The 13,636-nt window shown below is 33.4% G+C and overlaps 1 protein-coding gene across 2 annotated transcripts; it reads left to right on the top strand.

The window, feature by feature from the left end:
- The first annotated feature begins 2,324 nt into the window (after window positions 1–2,324).
- Window positions 2,325–9,577, top strand: LOC142336933 (CD320 antigen-like). Of its 2 annotated transcripts, XM_075385922.1 has the most exons (4): window positions 2,325–2,465; window positions 4,164–4,208; window positions 5,020–5,163; window positions 9,318–9,577. In XM_075385922.1, the coding sequence occupies exons 1-4, from the start codon at window positions 2,444–2,446 to the stop codon at window positions 9,458–9,460; spliced, it is 354 nt and encodes a 117-aa protein (XP_075242037.1). In that variant the 5' UTR covers window positions 2,325–2,443; the 3' UTR covers window positions 9,461–9,577. The 2 variants fall into 2 exon arrangements, with proteins under 2 accessions (XP_075242037.1, XP_075242038.1); XM_075385923.1 differs by lacking the exon at window positions 4,164–4,208.
- The last annotated feature ends 4,059 nt before the right edge of the window (window positions 9,578–13,636 follow it).

Raw genomic sequence — 13,636 nt, 5'->3', positions numbered from 1 at the left:
AGAAATAATAAGTTATAATAAATTATGCCTTAAGGAGAAGGCATTTGTGTCATTTTTAGGTCAATAAAATGTCTTCAAATTAATTCGTATGACTCTGAGAACGACCACAAACACATGCAAAAACCAAAATATCAGTCGAAAGGTGCAGGAAGACAGCGTCGAAGCCATTAAAAGCACAAGTTTTCCTCCAAAAATTTTATCTATGATCAATTGAACGTCTTTTCTAAGACAATGGGAACTTTCAAAAACAGAATAATGTGATAAGATTCCAAAGAGAAGCAAGTCTATGAAAATACAACCAAAAAATTTTTAGAAATATATTGAAAGTCTTAACATCGAAGTCACAAAGACAATAGTTAGAAGATAACACCGCTAAACATATTAATTTTGGCTGCCGTAGAAAGGAGATCTGCCCTGTCAATAGTAAGTCTATTGAAATTTTATGTTCACAGAAACAAGTTTAACATCTGTTAATGTTCAAAAAAAATTTGGAAAATAGCTGTGCATTCAAATTACTACATAGGTTCACTTACCGCTCCTCAGGAAGCCTTTTGCACTTTAAGTAAACAAGTCGATGCCATGGGACTACAACGTTTTACTAAATTCTCGAAAAGAGAATCCAAGTTTATATAAAAATTAAGAAAACTCATAGTCGGAGCCATAAAAATTATTAGCGGTTCCTAGTAAAAAAGTTTATTTTCTCATTGGGCATCCTGTAACTGTAGCAAATAGGGTTTGTCATCAAGTGACTTGAAAAGCGATCAGCCTCTAAGTGACTTAAAAAAATAAGAAATGGTATTAAAATAACAGCTCTCAAATAGAAATCAAATTATTTTATAGTAAACTTCCCCATGGGACAAAAACTAGCATTTTTATAGCCTTTGGTCTGTTAACAACACAAAAATGTTTCATCTGTATTATAAAATGTTTTCTTGATTTAATATTTTTATAGAAGAATTCTTAATTTATACAAAAATGACGCTGAATCACGCTAAAATAATGCCAGACATCAGATGTTAACAGAAAATTTTAAACCTCGATAACTCGTCGAAAAAAAAAACAAAATTCAAAGAAATATTTTCAATTCTGAAATCTACGCTGGACGAGCTTTTAAGTGATACCACTCACATTTCTCTACGATGAATATATCGATCGGCCAAATTTGTCTGAACAAAAAAAAACCCATTTGAGTATATAGTTCCATCCCCCACAAGTGGGGTCGGAACAAAAAATGAAATTGTAACAGATCCATGAAACAGCTGGTAGAGGCCCCTTACAATTCTCTATGACAGATCAAAGTCGAGATGTCAAACCCAAATGATTTGTTGTACATTACTATTTCGATCACGCACTAGGAGTTGAGTGCATCAACCCAAAAATTAGATGGTCTATAAAAAGTCGTACCCTAGAAAGTTAGAGCAATGGTTAAGGGGTAAGGAAGTATATTAGGGAGTATAATATTTTAACACAGTTTTGAATTACCCAATGTGTTCCTTGAGTAGTGCCCTTCTGAGCATGGCCTCAGCCCACGCAGTCAGTCCATCTGTTTTGCCCTTCTCAAAGTGGGGGAAGACAGCCGAGTGGTACTGCTGAATCATCTGTTCCTCTGTCAACACTACAACACACCAGACAAAAAACGTAAATAGACGTTTTTTGTCTGCTTAGAGGTTTAGCGGCCGCTTTTTTCAGTTAATATTGCGTTTTGAAACAATTTTTTGTACAATCAGCGCAAGTGTATAGGTTTTCGAGTGTTTCTTTTTACAAAGGTGCAATTTTATCGACGAATTTTATACAAGCTGTTCTTCAAAATGCGATGACTAGAGACCTAAAAGTAACATGTGTTGTTGAGGATGATCCATCAACTTATGATGGTTGATAACTCCAATAATATCAAACTTGAAACCGCTACGACCACAAAAACTGTGAACATGACTTTTCTCCTATTCTTTTATATAAACCACCAGCTCTGCGTTGAAACTTATCAAGATGAATTTATATGGTTTCTTCTTTAAGGAATAAGTTTGTTTACATTGAGAACATGCGGAATGGCTCGCATTACTTTTAATTTGGTTCAAAACAGTAAATTGAATTATCTACTACTTCAGTTGTTTTGAGGTCAGATATGTGATGCGACCTTAGCAAAATTTGCAAATTAGGGAACCTTGGAAAATGCAAATGGTTGACACGCTTACAAAGTTCAAGTTGCGGGGAATATTGGTTAAAAAATGGAGCCCGTGGTTAGACACCGCCCTAAACAGATGCCTTTTTAGAATATCTCAAGCAACGCTTCTTAATGACACAATTTGATTCAGTTTAGATTTATATTTATTTAGCGAGAACTGCAAGAATGTCATTCTTGTATACTTTATTTCATTGATCCACTAAGACTGTTTTGTTTTCGCAAAAAATTGAGTAAAAATCAAAAACTAAAATTCCACAAAAAATGATATCACTTTTAGTTTTTGGTGAGTACTTTTTGTGATATTTTTGTAGCATTCAATAACTTATGGTATAGCTTGCGTAAGTTGCCTCCAACGACCAACTCAGTGATAATACGTAATATTTGTTCACACGATTGTCAACCATGGTTGGCGTGATTGGTTTATTTAATTTAATTATATAGTCGGCTAAATAGTCGTTCTGGTAAATTTAGCAATAGGGTAAATTGGGTAGTTGGCATTGGGTAAAATGGCAGGTTGGGTAAAATGGCATTGGGTATAATGGCATTGGGTAAAATGGAATTGGGTAAATTGACCTCACACCCCACTATCGTACCCAGACAAAAATTAGTAATGATAACACAGTACCGGACGTTCAAATCGCCCTCCCCTCATTCAACTATGGGCATTATCAGACATTGACTCGTTCATTAAAAGTCGCCTCATTTCTTGTCTAGATCATAATGCTGTCCCTGTTTTTGCCTCATTCTATCAAGATTCTCTGATTTTTTTGACCGATACAAATTAATAATTATCAACCAGTTATCAACTTATCGCATGCAGTATTAATCCAAATTGGATATAACGCTTTCATCTCCGAACTATCTGTAATTTTTTTGTTAAAAATTATTTGCTATCAGTTTCTTTGTCAAGTTTTGAGAACTGAACTTCTGACTAAAATTGGCTCTTTTTGGGTCGACATGCAACAGCAGTGTAGCAAAAATTCTGCTTAAGACTATTTTGCGAGTTCATATATATACAAAGGTCAAGTGATCTGAACATTACGGTACAGAGGTATACCCAAATCGTCACTGGCAGATATGCCCGATGCGTGTATCTCGTGTTCGTTTTTACTATGCTAATACAATGAAAGTGGAACAATATTGCGGAAAATAGCTATTTTAGCAGAAACCGGCAAAATGGAAGGGCATATCGTATCCCGTGTTCGCAAAAGTGTCCTAATTTTAGCCGCGAAATACAAGTACAACCAAGTACAAATTTAATTACCTATTTTTCGCGAGAGTTGTATCACGAATCCGCTCCATTTATGTATCAATTTTTCGCACACAATGTAGCTCGATTTCGCATATAATCCGCAATTAAGCCTAACTTAATTACTTCTTATTTAATTAAGCCTAACTTATTACTACTAGTAGTACTTTATTACTACTTATAGCACTTTATTACTAGTTAGTTCTACTTATTAGTACTATTTTTTACTACTTATTAAAATTGGTCAATCCCAGATTGATATACAAAGTCTTTGATGTGCGAGGGATTTTTCGCAAAAACATCAGTTTTTGTGGTTGCATGTATTTAAAGCACTTTTAAGCTTTGAAGGCTTCAATTAAATCTTTATTAAAGTGCTTATTGCATGCTCAAAATGTGCGCGAATAATAGATACCTAAATTGGGTGGAAACGTGCTACAATATTTGTTACCTAATTTTCGCACCGAATGTTCTTTTATTTCGCAAAATTGGCGGAACCCCTTTTGCGAAAACTAAGATACAAAGGATGTCACCTATTTTCGTTCATTGTATGTAACTATTTTTCGAGCCAATTTTACTAACGTCAAAATTTTGGATATATACCTCTGCATCGTAATGAATGCGTAAACTGCGTTGTTTTTGTTTGGTGCCCAGTATTAAGTTTTTTTTGGTAACAAAGCATTACATCAGATTATCAGTAAGTTAAAACTTTTAAAGGTTCATCTATTGTTTCAGCTATTTTCTCAACTTTGACAAGATCAGCACACATTTCTGATAGAGGTAAGTGATAAACTATCACCCCATACGCATGGTTTTTTAAACTGGTGGACGCCGAATTGACTGAGAATGGGCTTAGCCGCCAACTAAAACTTGAATGAGAAATTTCGGTAACAGTTTACGGATCATGAGCTAAAGAAGTTCTTAAACTCGTTCACACACACACGCCACATTCGACAAAAAATTACTAGTGTAGGAAAGGTCGATCTGCAGCTGCACCCATTTTAGCAGCCAGTTTTTTTAGCAAATTGAAATTATGGATTATGGGTTTTCCTCAGGATAAATTAAAGTTTTGTGATATCTTCATTACTATTCAATTTAATTATCACAAAAGTCACTCTTTGACCATTTTTTCGATCTTTTTGTCAACCTGAAGTATACTTTGCTCTTCTGTAAATATTGTCATACGAACAAGAAAACTTCTAGCATGAAAATGTCATTCTATCAAAACTCCCAAAGGATCTTATTGGTGATTCTTCTTGTCATTATCGGCTGGTTTCTCGACTTGTTCCGAAATCATTCATTTACTTGATTTCACCAGTAATAACTAAAACTTCATCGAATAAAATTAAACAATCACCCAATGCGAACAGAAACTTGATGGACCTTCCCATAACTTGTAAGACCTTGATAATAAGACATGATGTTCTGGCTGTTCATGATGTTCTGCTATAATGTTTACAATCCTGTACAATTTAAGTATAACAGACATGTTATGATTGCTAAGAATCATCAATGACCTACTGTGAATTCTGGGAATGTTGTGAATGATCTGTGACCCATGGATGTGTGATATTTTTGTTGATGATTTCAGAACATGTGGAGTGCGATCATGTAAAGCCAGGAACATTTGACGAAACCCACTACAGGTGTTTGGATGGTAAATGCCTGAGACTGTACTGGGTATGCGATACCAATCGCGACAATTGCAAGGAAGGGGATGACGACGAGATCCACTGTGAGTATTGCTTGAGAGCAATTTGGCAAAGCCAACTCAAATCAATTTGGTATTGCGCTTTTGCACATCCTATTTGAGAAGACCGAACAAGACAGCAAAAAATTTTATTAAATAATTGGTTCCAAAACCAAAAAGTTTACGAATGTTTGGTTTTCTTTTGTATCAACGGTTTCATGCGTACGAAATTTTTACTATATTCGGATTAACAATGAATAAAATCTTGGGTATGCTTAGTTGGAAACATCTTACAAAAAAGGAAATGTAATATATTTGTTTATACTGTCCCCAGGTTCAGATGCGCGACAAAATCCAGCTCTGAAAAGACTCACTTGGTACGCGCTCAGGTGTATCACACTGTCCAGTCTAAAGTCTACTCACATCAGATCAATTTGAGTCGCGCACGGGGAAGGGGGGGGGGTGGTTGACAGACAGTCTTGGGTTGCACAGTGGGGTTATCGAGTCTCAAACTTTTAAACATTGAAGTAATACTCTCAGTTAGTAAAATACATGCATTTCAGAAACAGAGACCTACATTAATTTGAATACGCGTTTAGAGTTTATCGAAAAAGAATATTTCGCAACAAAAAAATTGAATTCAAAAACAAAAAACATATGTTAGTATTCATTGGCAGTGTAATAGTCTGGCCATTAGCTGTGTATTAAAATAAGCAGTCTTGTCAGTGGTTGATTGACATTCATTTTCACGGGATCCGATATTGACTTAGGCTGGACCTTTTGGCTCTGATCAGACTCTTAGGCAATTCAATAGTATCTGAGCACTTATTGCTCCAAGCTAGTTTTCAACTGTTACAGAATATATACGCGAGGCAGGGTTTTCTTATTACAATCAAATTTTTCATTGATTGATGAGAGTAAAGTTCCAATTGTTCAAAAAAAATGAAAACTGCGAGTACTTAAGAGAATGTAAGATAAATTTTGAAACGAAAAAAAAATCGACCGGGAAATGGTACAATGGGAGAAGTATTAGGATTTGAATGACTTTTTAAAAAACTTACGCGATTTATATTGCCTGTGAAGTGTCTAAATGTGGTAACTGGAAACCAGATACATGACCAAAAACTTACAAAAGCAACAACAGTTGTGTGTTTTTATTGAAAAAAAATCAATACAAACGGCTGACGGAACATTTTTTCTGTTACCGTATATAGAAACTTCAAATTTTTTAATTTCTCATTATTAAATTTAATTTAAAGGCTTTTTAAATTAAAGGTTTTCAAAAATTATTAAAACTTTATATTATGTTAGAAGGTTGAGAGAGAACAAACTAATGTAAAATTTGCAAAAGATAAGCTTGACATAGCTTGACAAGAAGCTATACTTGTACAAAGCATACCTTGAGGAACAAGCAAAAACGTGAGAACTGGTAATAAGAGATGCCCTAGTTCGAGAACTTAAGACCAGTTGGTGTAATTGGGTGGCACACTAGGTTTGCAAGTAAAAGATGCTGGTTCAATTCCAGTACTGGTCAGTTTTCAGTTGTTGCGATGCCTACACCCCCTAACACATTATTTGAAAAATAATAATTCAACGGAATAATTGTTTCCATGGAGCGGAAATGCAAGCCGCATAACAGTTTCATCGATTGGCAAAAATTTATAAACAAAATTGTCTTCAAAAACAAACAACAGCTTTTTCGTACTCTATGGGATTATTTTTGTTAGGCTGTTCCACAAACCATTTTCTTAGTATACAAAAAACAGAACAGTTAACTGAAAAGGTAAGTAGTTTAGAGACCACGTGATTCCAGAAACAATTCTATTAAGGAAAAAAAGCTCGAAATTTTTTATCAATTTTTCATGCTCAGTATGCCTGAGTTTGCATAACATATCCAAGTCTAAAAGGTTTTTTAAATTTCTAAATCCCCTAAGTTAGAAGTTTTCTGTGGAATTCTATTCCCAAGAGAGGAACGGTTTGTTAGAACTGGAAAAATTGGGAAAAAGGAGGATTCATTGAAGGCACTCTTCAATTAATAATTGTAAATTTTCGAAGTCAGTCTACTTTTTGCACAATCACTGTCACAGAAAAATTTTATTGAAAACCTAAAATTTTTTAAAAAAAAACTCACTCGAGACCTAATATTTTTTAAGATCATAGTGTAGCTCTCAAATCAACAATATAAGTCCTTCATCAATTAAGTTTGTCTGGTTTGTCGCCAAAAAATTTACAATATCTTGAAAAGTTTATTAATGTTTCCTTGAATTTTTAGCATGAATTTTGTTCGTTTTTTTCACATATAAAATCACAAAGAGAGGTACGTTAAAGTTTTTTGGCCTTTTTAATCGGTCCCGAAAAGAGTAGAAAGGAAAAACTAATTAAAAAAACAAATCTATATTCAATTCCTTGCGCAAAATTATTATAAAATAGCAGCTTCATTTTGATAGACTAGCACACGAATTAAAAAAATGTGTATTAAATGAAATCCCAAATTCTTTTTTTGACTTGCATTTCCAGTTAAATCAGTATTGAAAATTTGTGCTTTTGTTTGTTATCTTTTTCTTTTATTATGTTTTACTCTTCTTTGTTTCGCTATGATCAAATTTTTAGTATCAAAAACAAAACAAACAAGTTGATACAAAATTTGCCTTGAATGTTAATGGACTGGCAATTATGGATTGTGAACACACAGAGATTTGTCGAAACTGTTGTGTCTGTTCTCTGAAAAAATTGGTTTCCAGTTCCAGCCTAAGACTGATACACACAAAAAGGTAGCTCGCTGAATTAGTTTTATCTTCACTTTTCATATTACTTAGAACTTTTTCGTTATTGAAGATTCGAAAAGAAAAATTTTTAGGCTGTTCTTGGCATACAATGTTCTCTCGTCCGAACGTCTTCTTCCAAGCAGAAACATTGCATCAAATTTGAAGACTACTCAAACATTGGGTGGGGACAAAATGGGGGGGGGGGGGGCAAAATACCAAATTCAACACGTGCAAAATAGCATAACACGTTTTAACAACAACACGATTATGACTGAGCAAACTGATGACAAAAAATAAAGCAGAAAACAACTTTGTCCGGGTATTCCAGGTATCCAGTTGCGTTGATCTGAATCAATCTTGTGTTGAGCTGAATCAATCTCTTGATGAATTAGAAACAAGCCCGAATTTTTATTGAACTCAACCAATGAGAGGGGAGTCTTTTCGTAAGCAATGTCATCCAACAGTAGGGTACTTGAGCCCAGTTCATTAACGCGAGGAAATTTAAAAACGAAAGTTAAAAGGCTGAGGGAGAGAGGAAGAAACGTCATTAAGATCGGAGAAAACATTAAGATTGGCAATAAGAAATAATCAGCAAACAGTTAAATTTTAGATCAATATAAACCAAGATAATTTGATAATGGAGACCACGCAGATTGAAAGAATTCAAAATTTTCACTATTCCAGGTATCCATTAATAATAACATTTGCTAGTTGAACTTTTAGATACATGCTTCCGTTGAGTGGCCGAATGCTGAAAGCAGCGTCTTTGACCGATATTGGGTATAAAATCAGTCCATCGAAAAAAGAAACTAATTGGATTGAAGGTAACAATTCTCAACCTTAGTTACATCGTCAGTGGTATAGTCCAACTAAACCGATGTTCAACTTCCAAGATTCTTCCAAGACTCTCGCAAGATTACAAAAAATTTGCCATAGACTTGCAGCATGCTACAAGTCTATGGCAAATTTTTTGTAATCTTGCGAGAGTCTTAAAAGAATCTTGGAAAATAATCCAAGATAATTCTTTTTCCCAAGACCCCTACATGAGATCCGTCATTATTGCAAGAATCTTCGGAATCCTTCCCATCATAGCCCCAACCCCCAAAGTTTTAGCGTCCTCATTTTGGTATATTACTGGTAATTAAGATGGAGGAGGCTATACGTTATATGACCGGCAATCACGGAGCTATAATGGGAATGAACCCAAAATTTTTTGCAAATCACGCTTATCTCGCAAAAAAATTGGTTGTAATATTGAAAGGTCTTGCAAGATTATTCCCGACATCGGTCAAAAAAGCTACTTTCATCAGTCAGCCTCTAAAATATGACATGTATCATAAAGTGCATCTTATCAATTCGGATATCACAATTTCTGAATAACATTTAATTGTGAAGACAACCGATTTCTCCATTATTTCCTCTTGCGCGTTTTAGGTTGCTCATTGAAGAGAAACGAAAGGAATGGAACTCATATCGGCTGTGGATACACCATCTGCTTCCCAGACTCAGCCATCTGCGATGGGAACCGTGATTGCTTCAGTGGAGTTGACGAAGAAAATTGTGAAAACCAAGTCTAAGTAAAGCCATTGTGATTTCATTAAAAATCAATCCAAAAACAGACATTAACGACTAAAAGGGTGATTTGGAAATCTGTGTGCTGTAACTATTCTGAATATTTCCAATTTATACGATTAATGGAATTATTTAAAAAAGACTATCATTTTTTTACTGCTACGAGGACCGGGTTTCACCCTTAATCTGAAATCTGTAATGTTAATCAACCTCTAACGCTTAATGACGATTACACGTGCCGAGGTTTCACCTATAATTCACCTATATTTATCAAGCATTACGATTCTTATTTCACTAAATATTGAAAAGAGGTAATAATTAGAAAATGCACTATATTTGCACCCTGTATCTACACCCCATTTACACTCTTTGCAAGATATACTAGTGGTGCAGTTCCACGCTTCAATTTAACCTCATTTTTGTTAATATCAGCGTCAAGAATTGCGCTCATTTCATCACCAAAAATTGCAAAGATGTGTAAGACTGTACACTCTTACATATCTTTACAATTTTTGGTGATGAAATGAGCGCAATTTTAATGCGCAATCAATTTTTTATGGCCTTAAGCTCACTCATCGAGTTTGATAAACCAATTAAAAAAAACTTTCCAAGTCCTTATAAATTTATTTAGATTCTCAGCTGCTAAGCTTATAATGCAAAATTCCAATTAAATTCCAAATTCCAGCTTATGATGCAAAACTTCAATTAAATTCCAAATTCCAGCTTATAATGCAAAATTCCAATTAAGCTGACCTGTTACCTTCCCAGATTTTTCCGAGACTCTCACAGGACTACAAAAAATTTAGAAAGGTAAATTTTAGCTAACTATCCTAGTTTGATAAGCAATTCTAAAAAACCATTCCAAGTCCTTAACAATTTGTTTAAATTCGCAGCTGCTAAGCTTATATTGCAAATTTCCGAAAAATTCCAATTCCAGCTTATGATGCAAACTTCCAATTAAAACCCAAGTTCCAGCTTACAACGCAAAATTCCAATTAAATTCTAAATTCAAGCTTATAATGCAAAATTCCAATTAAGCTGACCGGTTATATTCCAAGAGTTTTCCAACATTCTCCTAGGACTACAAAAATTTTGGAAAATTAAATTTGAGCTAAATATCCCAGTTTGATAAACCATTTTAAAAAACTTTCCAAGTCCTCAAAAATTTGTTTAGATTCTCAGCTGCAAAACTTATAATGCAAAAATCCAATTAAATTTCAAATTCCAGCTTATGATGCAAAATTTCAAGTAAATTCCAAATTCCAGCCTATAATGCAAAATACCAGATAAGCTGACCCGTTATACTCCAAGATTTTTCCAAGATTCTCACAGGACTACAAACAATTTGAAAAACTAAATTTAAGCTAACTATCCCAGTTTGATTAACCATTTTAAAAAACTTTTCAAGTCCTTAAAAATGTGTTTAGATTCGCAGCTGCTAAGCTTGTAATGCAAATCTCCAAACAAATTCAAATTCCAGCAAATAATTCAAAATTCCAATACATTCAAAATTCCAGTTTACAATGCAAAAGTTGAATAAAATTCCAAATTCAGCTGATCGGTTATCTTCCAAGAGTTTTCCAAGACTCTCTCAGGACTACAAAAAATTTGGCATAATTTTGTAACATAAAATCAATTCAATAGTTTATTATAGGCAGATGCTTTTTTTTCTGACACATCTCAGCTATCTCACTCTGCTGGTTAATCTCTCAACGTTTTTTTCAAAGAGTACCCGATCAGTAAGTGTGCAGTGTCAGTTTGTTCATTTTCTCAAAACCTCACAAAACAATTTCATATTTGGGAGCTTGTTTTTAGAACAATTTAGTTTATGGTAACCTTATTTTTCATCCAAAATTCAATTCAGTTTGTGTTCAACAGAAGTGCGACAGGTACTTTAGAATTCTGTTTCTTTCAATGACGCAGTTAATATAAGATGCATTAATTCGAAAAAGTGTTTATTTTTGCAAATTTATTGGTATTTTTGGAATTTTTTTGCAAATTTTGAAGTTGTTTAAAGAGCAGCAGTACACTAAGATGAAACAGATGTTTGAGAGAAATTGACTGATCAGACTAATTGTCCGTGCCTATATTAATTAACCAAGGCTATTTTCAACCATCTGTAGAAATAGCCTTGACCCTTTTTGTTCCTACCCCTCATGAGGGGGAGGAACTATATTCTCAAATGGGATTTTTTGTTCAGACAATTCTGGCCAATCGATATATTCATCACAGAGAGATGAGACTGGTGTCATTAGAAAGCTGGTCCAGCGTAGACTATGGAATTATAAGATTTTTTTATTTTCATTTTTTACAGGCAGTTATCGAGGTCTAAGCTTTTGAGAAAATAGAGTGAATTCTGTTGATTTCATTGACACTTTCCGGAGTTTCTGTCTAATATTTTGCTTATTTTGCTAAAATTTGTTCAAATTTTCAAAAAAGTTATAAATTTTGATCTGAAATACCAAAAAGTTTGTCGGTTATTATTATTTATTTTTTTTGTCAAAAATTCTGGCTAATTATTAAAATTCAGATTTTTTCAACAAAAACAGCACGAAATAATTTCTTTGGTCCATTTTGATAAAATTTGCAGGAAGTACACACCCAAACACCACTAACACAATCTTTGTAGACTAAAAAGGAGGTTTATTCCTTTTCAACTTCGGTTGAGAGTGCTCTGTAAATAAAACTTTGCCGTTTTTTGCTAACTTTATTCGTTGATCATCAAAAACGTAGCATTTATTTTTGATTTTTTAACAAAATATCTATATCAATGACATTCCAAAAATTAAATATTCCTAATGAAAAATCAACTTTAACAGGAATAGTTCTGTACCAATCTTGGCCCTTACAATCCACCAAAAATTTGGATTATCGTCAGTCGGTTTTTTATTAAAAAAAATTCGATCTTTTTTGTATTAATTAAATAACAGAACATTTCAAATCAAAGCTTTCTGGTGATAGGTCCTATTGGCTTCCTAATGAACTCAAAATTAATTTATCTAGGTGATTGCTTGAAAGCTTATGGTCGTTTTCACTTTTAAAATATTTGATTTTAAAATAAAAAATGGCTTATTGAACTTTGCCTCCATTTTTCTCTTATTTTGGTCAACTTGAGCTTTGTGTCACCAATCAAAGAGTGCTCCTTCTTTCGGCTGAAATCAAATTTAGTCTTTATTGTGGTTTTGCGCCTTAAGTTATGGTGTTCTGGCTTTGATACTACTAGATTTCACAATTTTTTTTTAGCTTTTAGGTTTTTGCCAATTTTTCTTGTTTTCTATTTTTGACAAATTATCACGTTATTGTCAGTTCATATATCACAATTTTCGCGTTAAAAATAACGCAAAATTCATAATATTTAAATCTTTAAAGATATAGATTGTGGTTCTTGACCTCTTCGACAGTACTTTGTCGAAGAATTTAATTGAATTTTTTAATTTTGTCTTCAAGTGTCGTTTTTACTTTGTCTTTTTAGTGGTATTTGATTTCCTGTACAAGGACCCAGTTTGATTGGTTTTTCCTGGAGGAGTAGATGAGCCGATGTTCTGATATTAGAAGATAGATAACGGCTTTCATGATTTTGAAAACAATTGTTTTCCAAAATGAAAAAAAAACATTTCAACTTCTCATTATTGTTGGTTTTATTGTCTGTTTGTTACCTGGTCTCGTTAATTAAAGGTTAAAGATGACATATTTTTGATTTTTAACTAGCAAAAAACCTATACCTTTAACATTCAAAAAAATAAGTGTTCTCAATGGGCAAACTAAATTATATAGCTAGTTTTGGACAATCTTGGACTGTTACCATCCATAAATAATTCGGATTGTAGTCAGTTGGTCTTTTTCATAAAAACTTTTTTTATATTTTAATTAAATAACAGAACATTTCAATTGATTGCACACTAAGTGATAGGTTCAATTCACTTGCTAATAAACTCCAAATTTTTGTATCTAAGTGATTACTTGAAAGCTTTTGTCGCTTTGACTGTTAAAATTTTTTGATTTTTAAATAAATAACGGCTTTTTGAACTTAGTCTCCATTTTTCTCTTAGTTTGGTCAATTCTTAGCTTAATTTATGCAATGAAAGAATGCTTCTTTTTTCTACCGAATTGCAATTTCATCTTTATTACGGTCTTACTCCTCAAGTTATGGTTTCTGCTTTTGATACTACTAGATTTCCCAT

This window comes from Convolutriloba macropyga, chromosome 3 (assembly GCF_964194025.1).
Source record: "Convolutriloba macropyga chromosome 3, txConMacr16.3, whole genome shotgun sequence".
Classification (NCBI taxonomy): Eukaryota; Metazoa; Xenacoelomorpha; order Acoela; family Convolutidae; genus Convolutriloba; species Convolutriloba macropyga.
This window is presented reverse-complemented; position numbering and strand designations above follow the sequence as displayed.

What these genes read in the sequence shown, in the direction of transcription:
- LOC142336933 (XM_075385922.1), top strand. Translation starts at nt 2,444, where the DNA reads ATGATATCACTTTTAGTTTTTG. An exon ending in AGCACACATTTCTGATAGAG is followed by an intron (nt 4,209 to 5,019) that starts GTAAGTGATAAA and finishes TGATGATTTCAG; the next exon opens with AACATGTGGAGTGCGATCAT. An exon ending in GGATGACGACGAGATCCACT is followed by an intron (nt 5,164 to 9,317) that starts GTGAGTATTGCT and finishes TGCGCGTTTTAG; the next exon opens with GTTGCTCATTGAAGAGAAAC.